We start from the raw sequence: 16,066 nt of genomic DNA, 5'->3' as shown, positions 1-16,066 counted from the left end.
AGATTTACTAATAGCAATGATGCTATTTGGAAACAAATATAACACTTACACCTTATTCTCTTATAATAATCTCTCCATTAATAAGTATTTATATTCTGTTTTAAAGAAAAATTTTGTGAAAATTTCAATTATGAATTTAAGGATCTAATTCTATGATATATATTTGTATGACTAAATAGGCTTTTTGCCTATTATAAGTTTCCAGGTTATTATACACTTTATTTTTTCAAATATGTATTGTGCAGAATAACTTTATAGTGGAGTGTATTCTTTCACGGTACATGCTCAAAACACAATACTGTATTAAGAACTATATATTTAATAATACATAAGATAATAAAAGTGTATAAATCAATCTGATAAGCAGTTTTGCTTTATTCCTACTTTTACTTAGTGTATCTATTTGTGTTTTCTTTTCCATTAGTCCCTAGTTTTAAATTATGGGATTTAATCTTTTTTATGTTTTATAAACTACAATATCTTTTTTTTGGAATAAAATAGTGAATATAAATAAAGGTAGTAAATCAGTAATTTAAAGAAAATACTGTATGCTTGACATAAATTATAGTAAAATTAACTATCATTTTAAAATAACAGCAAAAACATATCATGTATTGGGAACACAAGAGAAAGATAAGGATGAAGAACACTGAAATGTCTAACTTCATATAAGCTTTCACTTCTTAAGAGATAATAGGAAGGTGATGCATAGGTTTTAAATGTACTTATTCAAAATACACTTAGTATATAATTTTTTACACTTGAGCTTAGTTAGCCAAAAGGCTGAGAAGTAATAATTTTTAAATTTCCCAATTCTCTGCATTTTCATGATCTGATGCTACTATTATTAGAGATAAAATGCTGATCATGAGCCTTAACACTAGAAAAAGATGTAGCTTAGAAAAGCAAAATATAATAACATCATTCATATAATTAAAAGTAACAAGTAACTTATGCTGATTCCTAAGCAATTCTCTTTTGAGACCATATAAATCCCTGCCATGTAAGCTAACAGGCAATGAAAAAATAATCTAAACAACTAGTATAGTTCTTGCTAAAATAAATTGGCAAATCAGTGGGAAATAAGATTTTAAAATACTTTATATAAGAGAATTCAAATATTTTATAGTTCCAGATAAACTGCCTTTTGTCAAGTAAGGTAATCAGGTTTTCAGAAGTAAACTATGAGTAAAAAAAATCAACATCACTAATCTATTTCCCATAATTTCTTTGTAGTATTTTGCTGATACTTCATTTTTGACATATTTTGTATTATAATTATGTAAATTTTCTTCCTCATACATAAATATTATGCTTTATTCAATTATACAGATCCATGCTCTCCTCTCTTACTTCAAAACCCTACTGTTCATTTGGAAGTAAATTTTAAAATATATAAGATTCAACATTTCAAAATAATCTTTTGATTTATCTTGAGCTGAAATTTTCCTAATTTCTATGACTATTCAAAGTCACGGACAACAAATAAATTTAGATTTGAATCATAGAAGCAAATGTATTATTACAATTTAGATTGTAAATCAGTAGAATTACAATTTAACCTGCATTGTTAACCAGGGAACATTACATGGCAAAACTCCACATATAATTCAGTTAATTCTTCTGGAACTATGAGATTATTGGTCAGTAATTATGATTGTCAGCACTTTTGTTCCATAAGGCAATTTTATAACTTTAACAATGAGAGAGCATTACTCAGTTGCATGCCCCTCAGATATTAGCCCTGAATAAATCAATGAAATTTACAATGTTATCACTGACAACCTCCAAATATTCTGTTTTAGTTGAGAAATAGTCACAGCAAGATACTTGGCTAACTGTGGAGAACAAAATTACAAACAACAAAGTTGTTAAATGAACACACAAAGATAAATTATACAGCCTAGATTACATTCAATAAAATGAATTTGGACTTCCTTTGGCAAGGCAATTGGTTCAGTCAACATGCTTCTTTTATCCTTTGTACTGTTTGTATTTAGTGTTTGCAGTTTAAATCAAGGAATCGATTTCCCCCCAAATCTTATTCAAGGTCAAATTAAACAGATGTGATAGGAGTTGAAGTTTGTTACCGGGAGGATAGATAAGATCAATAACATTGACTTTACCATTGCACAGTAATCTGTTTTATTAAGAGAAGTTTAAAGCAAATTTTCAATTTGCATTTTTTGGTTCAAATACCTAGTATTGGAAACCATTCACTGAATTTAACCTAGCATGTAGAGAGAAAGGCAATAATATTTTCTTTTGAATTCACAGTATTTGCTTGATTTTCTAGAATTTAAAGGCAAAGTGCATCCATTTGATTTAACAAGTCTATAGATGTATACAGGTCACTGAATGAAGGCTGCAAGGGCAAAGCAAATTTTTAATGAATTATTGTGGTAGTATGATGTGGGACTTCAGGATACCCTTCCTACTGATTTAATGCTGTTAATCCAGCAGGCTCTTTCACATACAGGCTTGTACATATGTACATCCATTACTCAGGAAAAATATTTTGTAGCTTATAGAAGTGAGGAAAATGTCAACAGCAACATTTGAAACGTGATTAACCGTGGAACAGGAACAGAATGAGCTCACTGGTAGAAGCTCAGCACGATAACCCTCATCCTGCATCACAACAGGTTGGTCCTGTGCCTGGGTAGTGAGTATGTCTACCTTTGTTCTTGATCCAGCAAGAGGCAGAATCCTCTAGGACTTGAGACATCTGCTCTTGCTGTTACCACTTTTGAATTTTAATATACTGCATATTAATTTCCTGAGTTAGATTCATCACAGCTTTAGCATAAATTCTATTAAAATATTGGTTTGAGGCTACCTATTAAACATGTGAAATAGTCTTTCAATTTATTCAAATCTCATTGGCATGTTTTCTGTGTTTTCTAATTTCAAGCAATATAAACAAAAATTGTGGGGCAAACTATCCCTAATATCTGGAACCCTGGCCAGATACAAACATCTCACAATGGGATTCATATTTGCTTCCCTGGAATTTTTCACGCATCAGAGACATTATTTTCATTTTCCTGGAACACTAAGGAGCAGCTGAAATTCTTAAGAAAAAAACCAATTTCTAACATTTATTGAGTGCTTAGATTACTATTATATTTTCATTTAATCCTTTCAACAGATTTCGAAAACCGTTAGCCAGAATAAAAGTTAGGTAGCATGCTGAAGATTACACACAACATTTAACCACTTGGCTGAGTATTTAGAAAATATGAGGCCACTTTTAAACCCATGCTAAAATCGACTCATTTTCATTTCTTATCTCACATGGCTAAGGCGATTTGAATTTTAAAAGTATGTTAAGTTTTGAAAATAGAGGTTTTCTCCTCAATTTTTTTAGAGTTGATTTATTTTCTCTATGCATTGATTAGCTCAGTTATGCCATTGTTTTTCTTTATACTTCTCACAAGGCACATATAATATGCCAACTCTCTGGTTCCTTGTTCTCCCCTCCAGCAAAGTGTTTGCCTTGTTATTACAGTACTCATAAGCACCCTGAGAATCTGATAGTTTTTCTACTTATAATAACACTCATCCTATCCCAAGGCTCTCTCTTAGAAGTAAATGGTTTTTACTCTAACCACTGAAAGACATAGTAAGTATGCTTCGGTATTTTTCATGTAGTGTTGTCTGGGGGAAATGAAAGGCAGATCATACAAGGCTTCTACCCAATTAAGCTAGATTGGACAGCCTCCATAGCCTAGGGGTATATAGGAGGTCATGGATGACCTACACTGCCAGGACTTAGTACACTGTCGTTATTGATCAGCCAGGCTTACAGCAAGCACTTCTTTCATTGTCTCCCTAGCTTAATAAAAGCAGAAAGTGCTACTATAAAACAGAAAGTAGGTACCAGATAGATTTCTACGGAATTTATGGTTCCCCAGTACAAAACTCAAAGCTGTTACAGCTTTATCAGTGGCTGACTTTCAAAACAAATCTCTCTCTTGAGGATAGGTATGACAAACATCAAAATGTTCCATTTCATGAAGCTAGTGAAGCCTGAGCCAATCCTCTGCACAGTTGGCTACATGATTTACTGTTGTCATTCTAAAGCTCTTACTTTTTGGGTCCCACTTGGCCCACATTGACTCGCACACAGATGACTTTTCTTGTCTGCATGCCCACAGAGCAGGAGGCCTCCCCATTCCAAGTTGTAGTTGTGTTGAAGGACGATACTGAGGTGTCCTCAATGCACTGGCCCCAGGGACCAGTTTGCCAGTGGTATACCGTGCAAGGATGCTCGTTACAGCTTCGTACCTCTTGCAAAGCACTGCTATTTGGACAGCGAATTCCACCTACAAAAATGGACAATGATAGCAGATTAGATACGGTGCCAACAGGAACCTTACCATTCTCTGTTCTTTGGAATTAACATGGCTGACAAGAACAATATCTGCCACTTATTTGGCACACAGCTGCACTGCTAGGGAAGCAAATTACGTGTTAATCTTACCTCAGTTGGCATGATCTGGCTTAAAATATAAACTCTGTAGTTACATACTTGTTTTAGGGGTCTATGGAAGACCTTAAAGAAAGAGGCTGTTGCCCTCCAGAAAAAGTGAAAATGAGACACAACAAGGCCCATGTCATTGCTGACCAGGAGAAACATAGGTACTGAGACTTTGTGGATGGAGAAAATGAAGTGTATTTTCAAATGTTATTACCAAAGTTGCAAGTCTTAGTTACAGTTTTTGAAATGCTGCTTAATTTAATGTATTAGGTTTTAGGGTGATTAGAAACAGGGATATTAACATGGAATGATACTTCATGATGCTCCAGAGCATTACTGGGAAGGTCACTGAGTAGCAATATCATATTTCTTCAAGTCTAATTTGTATTGACTGTGCAATACACCATCATTTTACATATCCCAAAGAAAAAGAAATGGCTGCAAATTAAACTATGATACAATGTTTTCTGATCTACTTCAATTTATATTGTATGCTTATTGAAATAGCTTTTTATGGGTTAGTTTTAAATATTGCTCTTTTACATACATTAAAGGGAAAGGTATTTCTAAAACTTATTTACATTCAGAATCCAAATCTTTCTAATTCACACCCACTGAAGTCTGTATTCTCCTCCTATTCAGTATCAGCTTCTGTGATGTCAAAAGTGCCAACGATGTAGGGTTTCTTTAAAAAGCGTTCTCCCCTTTTGTCTCCAGAATTGTCTTCCAGGATACTGATATGCATCTCTAAGTTTTGATGTTGTAGCATTTTTAATTGCCCCAGAAGGTGTCAATGAGAGTTTTAAGCAAGCAACTGGGATTTATTTTCTTTCCTCAAATGGTCCTAGCAGTTTTTTTTTTTTTTTTTTTTTTTTTTTTTTTTTTTTTTTTTTTCAGAAGCATCATGGAATTGCTCCACCAGGAATAACAACAAAGTTCACATGTACGAGCAGTGATGACTATGCCATAACTGTTACTTGGCCACAGAGGTTTTAAAATGATTCCAATGTGAGATGCAATTATTCCAGAGATGTTACAGGGTAAAACAGATGCATCTTGTAATTAATAGTATATGGTATAAGAGTTATTCTGGACTTTTAAAAAATGTGGTGGCCCCATTGTAAGTATTTTGTAGGTGGCATTTTATTTTACATTCACAAAGGTTCTATGAGCTAAAAATCATTAAATGGATGAACCCAAACAGCTTACATGATGTGACCGTAGTGACAATGAGGAATTTATGGAGGCCAATTTGTTGACTCTGTGCTATTTCTGATGACAATTATGAAAACAAAAATTCTTACATTGTTAAAAGCAGGATGTTAGAAGAATTTACTACTCACTTTATTGACAGTTTGGTCTGCTGGAACTTATGCAGCCTCTGGACTTCATCTTAGAATATAAAAGAACTGGTTGTAAATGTGGAATGGTGGGAACCCTGAGTGCTCCTCACAAATATTTGCAATAGAGTAAATAGAGGAAATGTTGAAAATAATAAGAGGCGGGCTTTAGATTTTAGAAAAGCAGGCTTTGAAAAGTTAAAAATGAGTAAGAAAAGGCAATTCAGTAGCTCGCGACCCTAACATGGAAGATGGCTCAAGAAGTGAGATTTGGATACAAATCAAACATAAAGCCATGGGCCACAGCCTGAGCTGATCTTCCAGTATCACTTCCCTTATGATTAAAGACATCCCTTTATTCAGCAAATAAATCAGTAGAAAGTTTATGCGAGAACCCAACTTCAATTTAGAATCATTTATGCAGTGTTGAACATAGACTCAACATCAGAATAACCTGCATTAACTCAACTGCAATTTAGAATCATTTATGCAGTGTTGAACATAGACTCAACGTCAGAACAACCTGCATTAAACAGCATTTCATTAATGTTCTCTTCTTCATGATGGTGGAAACTCTGCCACAGTTCATATCCTATCCTCTGTCACACAGCTCTGTGACCATGGAAGCCTCCACAAAGGAGTTTAGGATTTGAATAGAAATGAATCCTAAAACATTCTAATTGGGCTGGGGAGAATAAGTAAGCTCTCCTATTACCCATTCTTCAAAGTGCTGGATTTATCCAATCTTAACTCTCAGACAAGCTAATTATAGACATAATATATGTATATATTTTTATATAATTATTTTAATAATGTCTTTATGTTTAATAGTAAAAGTACTGATCTTGCACAAAGAATATGCTTCTTGATTTACCTTATTTTCTCTGTGATTATTAAGTATGCTGTTTAAAATGTGATCTTAAAACTCCAAATTGTTTTTGACATTGGAATTGACTGGTTGGCTTTGAAATAAAATAAGAAAAAAACTTCCACAACATCAGTATAAAGTGTTGAGGAACTGCGAGATAGTGGTTAAGTTTACAGACATAAAGGTTGTTTATTTTCTTGCCCCAATGCACATTAAAGATACATCAGCAGTTTTGGTCTGATGTCAGGATACTTGCACAAATAAGCCCCAGTGTGGTCTTAATTATAAAAATAAGATGGCAATGTTGAAAGTATGGTTTATAGTAATTAGTCATTGCAGCGGCATCATGTTGTTTGGGGGACAATTTTATGGTAGAAAAGTTGATAGGTATAATATTGAATTTATCTATTATTTACAGAAAGGTATAATTCCAGGCTTCTGGGAATACTTCCATAGTACTGGGGAAATTATAAAATGTGACTTATGACAAAATTAGTCATAATTTAAAAAATATCCCTGTTTCGAATCACCCTAAAACCTAATACATTAAATTAAGCAGCATTTCAAAAACTGTAACTAAGACTAATTTAAAAAATCCTCTTACATCAAAAAATATGCTTTATACTAATACCACTATTTAGATTTTCTATTATTCCATCAAAGGGAATAATGTTATAAGGCTTTGATAAAATTCTGCTATGTAAATAAACTCCTGTGGTTCTATAAAAATACCAGCTGCTATGTGAAACTTCTTAGAAATAAAAAAGTGACTTTTCCTCCCCACATCAAGTTCATAAAAGCTTTGTTAGGAGGCATTTGAATAGAGCTATGATGTTTCTGGTTCTGGCATTTACGTCCTTACAATTTAGATGATAAATTTTTTTAAAAAGAACCTTGTTTAAAACAATAATTAAACACATGCAATATTTATGTGAGATGCTTCAAGGGATACCTAGAGGGGTTAAAAATAGTTCCTGCTACACTCAAGGATCTCATAATGTAATGGGGAAAAGTAGTAGGGGAGATAAGACAAGCATACAAATGAGTATAATTCTAGACGGAAAGAAATAATTATATGGTGGGGTATTTAGTATAACTGGGATTCAAAGAGTACAATTTCACTACATTTCGGAGTCTGAAAAATGCCTCAGATTGAAAGAGGCACTGAGAAAAGTTTTGAAGGAGTAAGATTTCAATAAGCAGAATTCTAGGGAGGGAAAGAAGGAAAAGACTATAGTATCTAAGTAGAAAAATAAATAAACAGAAGCAAAGGCATGCAGGCAGGTGTGACCTTGGGAATTAACAATACTGACAGTCAATTGGAATGTAGAGTTCACATCAGAAAGTAATTGGCAACAATAGTAAGTAGCCTAGGCTTATGTTATAAAGAAGCTATTAGTGTGAAGAGTACTATTATCATAGTACTATAAATTATACTTTTAAGGTGCTTCTAACTTTTCCTGCTATTTTAGCCTGAATTCCTTTGAAGGCAGAGCACTGCTGGGTGAAAAGTGCATTGGCAAGGATATGCTTTGGGGGTACTGCATTGGAACAGCATTAGCTGTGGGGTACCTCAGGAGATTCTGCTGTAGCACAGCCCCATCCACCAGTTTTTCTTTGCAGAAACAGGCAGAAGACTGTCTACTGTGCAGCCTGCATAAATCCTATTTGACAGTCAAGTAGTGACAGATTGAAGCAGAACTCTCTTTTCAAGGTCAATGGTGGGAGAATGGGGAAGTGATAGTATTTACTTAGAAATCAGAATTATGAGTACACATACATACGAATACATGTAATGAATCTGGTGTTCTTCAAATTTTTCTAGGTAATATGGGTACTACCTGGTCAGTACAGTTAAAATCATTTAGCTATAAAAATTGAACAAGTTAAATAAAAATACTCTTCTCAATGTTTTGCATTGTAAAATATGACTTCTGAAGACTACTAATTATTTGAGAAAAAAATGACAATTTATTTCAATCTGCATCTATTCTCTGCTTGTATAAGACAGGTGTAAAGACATTACTATTTGGTTGATGAAGTTCTATCAGGTCATATTGAACTTAACAAAAATAAATATTCTTTCCTTTTTTTGTTGTTCTGTAAGAATAATTAACTATATCATGAGAATTAACAGAAATTGTTATACCCAGTGGGAAACATTTAAAAAAATAACCTTTTCCTTTTACATGAAGTTTGTTAGGATCTACAATACAGGTTCAAAAAAATTGAGAAAGCTAAAAATCTAACATTAATTTTTAATTTTTTGTTCAAGTTCAATTTACTATTAAAAAATATGCCAGACTTAAGTATTAAAAGGTTTGCCTCCCTTTAGAATTTCCTAACATAACTTTAAAACATTTTTTGAGACAACTCCTACAGTTTATACCATATTTACATGTAAAGGTAAGAATATTAAAAAGTGAATTGCCAATTTTATTTAATCAGAAGTCAAGCCTCTCGAAGATACACACACACACACACACACACACACTTTTTTTTTTTTTAAGTGTAAAGAACTAATTTTACCTTCTCCAGTACATTAACTATCACCAGTTGCCAGTACTTGTGATTTGGTTTCCAAATGACATTTCAGTAATTAGCATTTTATGACAATTTTTATATACTGATAATAGGTTATATAATGTTACTCAACATTGTGTAGAAAGCGCCAGGAATGGTGGCTCCTGCCTGTAATTCCAGAACTTTGGGAGGCCAAGGTGGGCGGATTGCCTGAGCTCAGGAGTTTGAGACCACCCTGGGCAGCACGGTGAAACCCCGCCTCTACTAAAATACAAAAAATTAGCCAGGCATGGTGGTGCACCTGTAATCCCAGCTACTCAGGAGGCTGAGGCGGGAGAATTGCTCGAGCCTGGGAGGTGGAGGTTGCAGTGAGCCAAGATCGGGCCACTGCACTCCAGCCTGGGCAACAGAGAGAGATTCCATCTCAAAAAAATTATACAAATTCGTTTTCTTTTCATGTTTAATTTCGAACCAATCTCAAAATTACAGTGAAATTAAAAGTATGATATAAATAATTTTCTTTTCCTGGACCATTTGGAAAAAGATGAAAAGATGTCCATCACCCTAAGTATGTTAGTGTGTGCTTCCCATGATCAAGAGCATCCTCCTACACATAAGCAATTCAATATTCAAAATCCAAAAATGAGAATATAAACAGATAAGTTATTACCATTGAATCCTCAGACCCCATTCAAGTTTGCCAGCTGTCCCAAAATGTCCTTTATGGCAAAATGATTTAGTTCAGAATCACACATTACATTTAGATGTCACACTTTGTTAGTCTCCTTAAATCTAGAACAGTTTTTCAATCGTTGCTTTTCATGGCTTAGACACTTTGGAAGATTAAAGATTATTTTGTACAATGTCTTTCAATTAGATTTTATCTGATGTTTTCTCATGAATAGATTCTATATATGCATCTTTGACAGAGTTATCACCGAAGTGATGCCATATTCTCATTATATCACACCGAGGACACAAGATTTCGGTTAGCTTCATTATTGATAATGCTAACTTTGGTCACTAGATTAAGGGAGGTGTCTGTCAGACTTTATTAGGGAAATATTTGAGACTATGTAAATACAATGCCTTTAATGAGATTCAATTCATTCATTTATTTATTTATATAAAGTGTGGATCCCTGGTTTCCTATTTAATGGTCTGTTAGTATTATTATTTTGTTACTAAAATTGTTTGCATACGTGGTCAGTGGGAGAACATTCAACTTGGCTTCTGTGGCCTTTTGACATTCTCTTGACTTTCTACCACAAGATCCTCCTGGCCCATCTTGTACTTCTTCTATCGCAGCTGTGGAATCAGCCATTTCTCAAAGTTTCCCTTGTTCCTTTTATTGGAGAATAGTATAAGAAATCACGATCTGACTGCTGCATCTACTTACTGCTATTGAGGTCTTGCTGCTCTCATGTCTTTTCAGTGAATGAGGCTAATATGTGTATATGTGTATATAATATGTATTTATATTTGCACACTTACATTGATGTTTGTTCTATATTTATCTTAACAAATTGAACACCATGAATTCAAATAAATTAATAACATCCAATTCCAATGCTGTACCACAGAGTGTACCAGTTTTCTTTCCTAACATATTTGCAACTCTCTTCTCCAGCAATAAAAAAACCCTGACTCTTATTATGTTAAATACATGTACTTATTTTGTCAATTCCCTCTCACCCCACACTCCATCTCCCATTGTCATCTCCATGGCTATACCCACAAGATATCTTCCTCACTCGGCTCATGATCTGACATCCTACATGAGGCCATCCACATGACAGAAACCCTCCTCAACTGTGTCTGGTTGTGACACCCCACACTGGGCTGGCCGCCTTGATTCGGGGATTCTCTCTTGACCCTGCTATGCTCTGACATCCAGTGCTGAGTCACTCTTCTATCCACTCATACAACCCCTGTGCCCCCTGTCCTTCACCCTACTCAGTGGCTCTGAAACTGCATGCCAGGTCACCTCTTTTCCCACTTTGGTTGCTCCTCACCCAGCTGGGCTCTGACAACCCACTCTGGATCACTGCAGACCTCCCATCTGCTGGCACAGATGCCCAGCTGCTTGGCTTTGCCAAATGGCTTTTTGGATAGAATTGTTCAGGAAAGGAGAAAAAGAGCCTAGCAATAAAAGAAGTGAAGGAAAGGAAAAGAAAAAGGAAAGAAAAGAAGTACAGTATGAGGAAGAGAAAGTGCCATTCTATCATTCTGTCATTCGTTTAAGAGGGACAAAAAGAATTCTAACATTTTCACGATGGAGAGCCCTGTTTTATCTGCTGGATTGGGGCCAAATGGAATAGTTATTTATCGTATATCTATGGATGTATATATATATATACACACATATATATACACGCACGCGCACACACACACACATACACATATATACACACTGATACACAATAAGAACACTGAGTAAATCAGGGAAAAGAGTACTAGTCAATACTCCTCTCGTTTTAGCACATAGTAGGATTATATTTCACTCATTTTCCTTGAAGTTAGGCATAGTTATACAACTTACATTAACAATGAAACGTGAGAAATGACAATCACTCTTAGATGGGAGAATTTAACTGGGGATGCTTAAAATTGACGGATTCTTCAAGTATTTTCTTCCGCTGGCACATGAAGATTGTGGAACCAGGTCTTCATATGGTGATGCAATGTTGTGACATTTCACGAAGGACAAACTGCTCTGGAGAGTTACCCAAAACTGTAGCTAAATTTCCATGAGGAAGAAATAAATAAAACTTTGTTCTTTTAAGCTCCTGAATGTCTGGGTTGTCCATTACTGAAGCACAACCTAGTCTATCCTTATTAATTACAAGGAGTTATCTAACCTTCAGTATTGCTTAATGGTGGCATTCTCATTAAGGAAAATGAAAGTATAGGTTGGAGCATTTATTGCATAAATCCAGAACTACATTTCACATGGACTTGTCCTATGTATTATTTCCCTAGAAAATCATATAATTTCTTGTCTAAACACTCCATATATCATTTCTCAAATGTGGCACTTTCCTTTAAAGTTGTCACAGTCAAGTGTTGGATCCACAGAAATTTAAGAACATTTATGACACAAAGCACTAATTCTTGAGGAATAATAGAAAGACCTACTTTTGTGTAGAATTACAAAGGGTTATCTAAGTGGCAGGGGAACATATTTTAAAACTTCCTGCAGATGCTGTTCCTAAATCATTAAAATAGTTCAGAATCAGGAAAGATTCTGAGTAAGAGNCTAATTCTTGAGGAATAATAGAAAGACCTACTTTTGTGTAGAATTACAAAGGGTTATCTAAGTGGCAGGGGAACATATTTTAAAACTTCCTGCAGATGCTGTTCCTAAATCATTAAAAATAGTTCAGAATCAGGAAAGATTCTGAGTAAGAGAAAATGTGTTTCAGTGTCCAACAAATAATAGGTACTAAATAGGCTTTGAAGCATAAATTTCTCATAAAACGTGTTTCAGTGTCCAACAAATAATAGGTACTAAATAGGCTTTGAAATCTAAATTTCATATAATTATACCAGCTTTTATAAATGTTATTAACAGAGGTAAATAGCAGCAGAGACAAATAGCATTGACAGAATTTCTTTTATGGCTTCTATTTAAAATTATGTTTTACAATAATGTGTTATGTATTTCAAAATAGCTAGAAGAGAGGATTCTCTATGCCCGTGCTAAAAGAAACGATAAATGTCTGAGGTGATGGATATGCTAATTACTCTGATTTGATTACAAAATTTATCCATATACTGATACATCACACTGCACCCTATAAATATATACAATTATTACATGTCAATTAAAACAAAACTATAGGAAATGCAGTTATGCTTTGAATTAATGCCCTTGTGATTTGCTATATAAACATCTATAACTTTCCAGCATGGTTTATTTATAACGCAACCACTAAACTTAATTAAAAACTATCAAAGCCCTACCCTTTCAAACTAAGTGGATGATATATATCAAAGAGCAATCAGAAATTTCTGCCTTTAAAACATTTCATGACCTTTCAGTGTGAAGCAACATGTCTATAGGAATAATGATCTGGTGAGTTCTGCAAGCATGACAATATCCTTGCCATGTGACTCGGGGGTGAAAAGTCACTCATTAATAGTCACACAGCAAGTGTCTGCAGAACATAATGAATTTATAGGAAGCAGGGTGACCACAGATCTAATTTTAATGAAGCCCAAGACATAATCTGAGCTGATAGAGTTTGAAGTCTGCCTACAATCTTCACAAGGTTAGAGTCATTGTTTGACAACACAAGAAATATAATTTTCTTTGTTAAAGGCTCTATTTTCAATAGATACACTTTTGTAGCAAAGAGTTAAGTATATATTAAGATGGTAGGAAAAGTTTTGAACACTGTAAAGTACATTCTAAAACTTCACACCGGTTGGCTTTTTTGCATGTAAAATGTTTGTTTTACTCATGTAACACTCATGTGCAAAGGCCAAGGTAGTTATATGTTTATGTAGTTATTACACTGTGCAAAGGCCAAGGTAGTTACATGTTTATGTAGTTATTACACACACAGATAGCAAATTTGACTAGGAACACTGTGTTTCTATCACTAAAATACTTCATAAAGAGAAAAATAGAAAAAGGCATAGGCAACACAAAACTCCCCCCCAAATCGATAATTTGAGGAAAACACAAAATGTTATGCATATTACAAATAATTATGTATTAGTGCTAAATGTGAACAAAGAGTCATTTAGCTTGATAATGTTTAAATGACATACACTTATATTCTTGAGAAACAACATGCCTTAATGTGAACAAATTTGATTTACTTTTATGCTTTTCTCACTCCTGTGTTATTTTTCAGAATGATAAGATTAAGTATGACATTATATCACCCAGTCACACAGAGGCCAAATTAGCATTTGGATATCATCTTGAGAGACAATTACCAAGAGCCTTGTATTTCTTGGCAATAAAGCTTGCAAGTGAGGTCTGAATATGTGACAAACATGCTTTATTCACCCTATAGGGTGAAGTGATTTAGGAGCAACATATTTTAAAAATGAACAAAATTTACATATGAGATTTCTAGATCTCAGAGCCTATGTTCAAGAAACTGAAAGAAACTGAAAACCCACGCAATTTTCAGTTGAACACTAGCTATTCTTGTGGTGATTTTAAATAAACTTTATTATTGGACATATATACTTATTTATGAGAAGGTAGAATTTGATTTCAAAGGATAAAACTGACTTCTGAAATTCATAAAAAACAAAGAAATATCTGGAATTTTGGGAGCCATTTTTAGACCGTTTTAAAGGCTTAACACTTTGGCTTACAAAGATCTCTAATTCCTGGGAGGCTGGGAAAAAGCAAAATGAGTTCACTTTTAAAAGTCTTTCCTCCTTTGTTAGAGATCCATTTTCAAGATTAACTTTGGGGGACAGAATCAAATTGCTCAACACATCAAAAGATATTAAATCTTGGATGGCTGGATTTCTGGCAGTTGATTTTCATAGAATATCATCTTATCCAGGCTACACAAAAAAGATGCACACTAACTTTTGAAACGAACCTAGATGGCATCTGAAGCTGGCGACTCACCTTCTTCACCCGCATAGGCCAGAATGGATCGTGCTCGTATCTGCTTCCCTTCTGTGGTTTTCCCTGAGCAGGTGTGTGAGCAGGAGGACCATGTAGACCACGTGCTGAGCACACAGTCTTTTGGGCATGGGGCATCGCAGGCCACAGGGATGGGAAAGATGGCATCTCTGCACAGTTGTCTGTCAACTTCTTCTCCTGGGGAAGACATGACCATCAACGGCTATTATTGTTAAATCAATGTAAAATGAGCAATTGAAACCGGATAGGCACCCACATAAGTTACATTATCTTTTTAAAAAAAACAAAGCCAAAAGAGAAATTGCCTACTATAGCCAGATGTTAATAGAACACCAGGAACAAGTATATATACACTCACAACCCTAAATGAGGCTTCATTATCAGGTGCATACATGGGTAGATCAAGCACATTGCTGAGAGGATTCTTATGTCACAGATACCTGTCCATTAAGTATTCATTTTTATACTTGTACTATTAAGTTTTAATGACGAGCATCAACAAAGCATGTCCCCTATTTCTTTCTTTTTTGGAGATGAGCTGTGCTTTACAAATAATGACTCTATACATAGCATCTATCATATGTTTTTATGAACCAACTAATAGGTGTCTATTTACAAACTCTCTTGTGTCTCTCGGAGTAGTTATTTTCATACAATTGGCAACCTTCTTCTTTCATAAAAAATTGTGAGTTGGAAATAGGAAATGTAAATGATGGGATAACAGTATAAAGTCACTGTTTAAGGTGATCCTAATTGGAGAGGGAGGGAAACAAGACAAAACAAATGGCAGAAGTAATATGGTGTCACTCCAGTGCTTAATGTTTTTCTTAGTTTCCTTTTTCTCTTAAGATAAAGGCCAGATTTTCAAAAGTTTATAAGACCTCAAATGACCTGGCTATGTTTTTCTTCCTAGCCTCATCTCACTCCACTCCCTCATTTTGTCTTGACACCCCAAAATTAACACTTATTTAGTATTTGCTGAATGAGTGAAATGAGATACATAAAAGGCCAATGAGAAACAAAACATTGTTGCTGTTAACAAATGCCAAAACAACCAACAGAAAACAGGGTAGGAGAAAAAGTCTGAACTCTGTGGTTTAGTTGATTAATATATAGGTGGTTAACGAGGTCAATGGAACAGAACAGAATGAAATGATACACAATCAAACAAAAATTAACCTGCTATTTTACCACAGAATATAATCACAATACTGGATGAATATATAAAA

General features: G+C 34.4%; 1 protein-coding gene across 1 annotated transcript in view; it reads right to left on the bottom strand.

Annotated features, from left to right (window-relative positions):
* Positions 1-15,033, bottom strand: part of THSD7A (thrombospondin type 1 domain containing 7A) — a 131,525-nt gene extending 116,492 nt beyond the window's left edge. Inside the window, 2 exon segments of the mRNA XM_017847066.1 lie at positions 4,094-4,328; positions 14,820-15,033. Of these exon segments, the coding sequence (XP_017702555.1) occupies positions 4,094-4,328; positions 14,820-15,033 (449 nt within the window).
* Between the last annotated feature and the right edge of the window lie 1,033 nt (positions 15,034-16,066).

Source organism: Rhinopithecus bieti, unplaced genomic scaffold, assembly GCF_001698545.2.
Source record: "Rhinopithecus bieti isolate Rb0 unplaced genomic scaffold, ASM169854v2 scaffold_28090, whole genome shotgun sequence".
Taxonomy (NCBI): Eukaryota; Metazoa; Chordata; class Mammalia; order Primates; family Cercopithecidae; genus Rhinopithecus; species Rhinopithecus bieti.
This window is presented reverse-complemented; position numbering and strand designations above follow the sequence as displayed.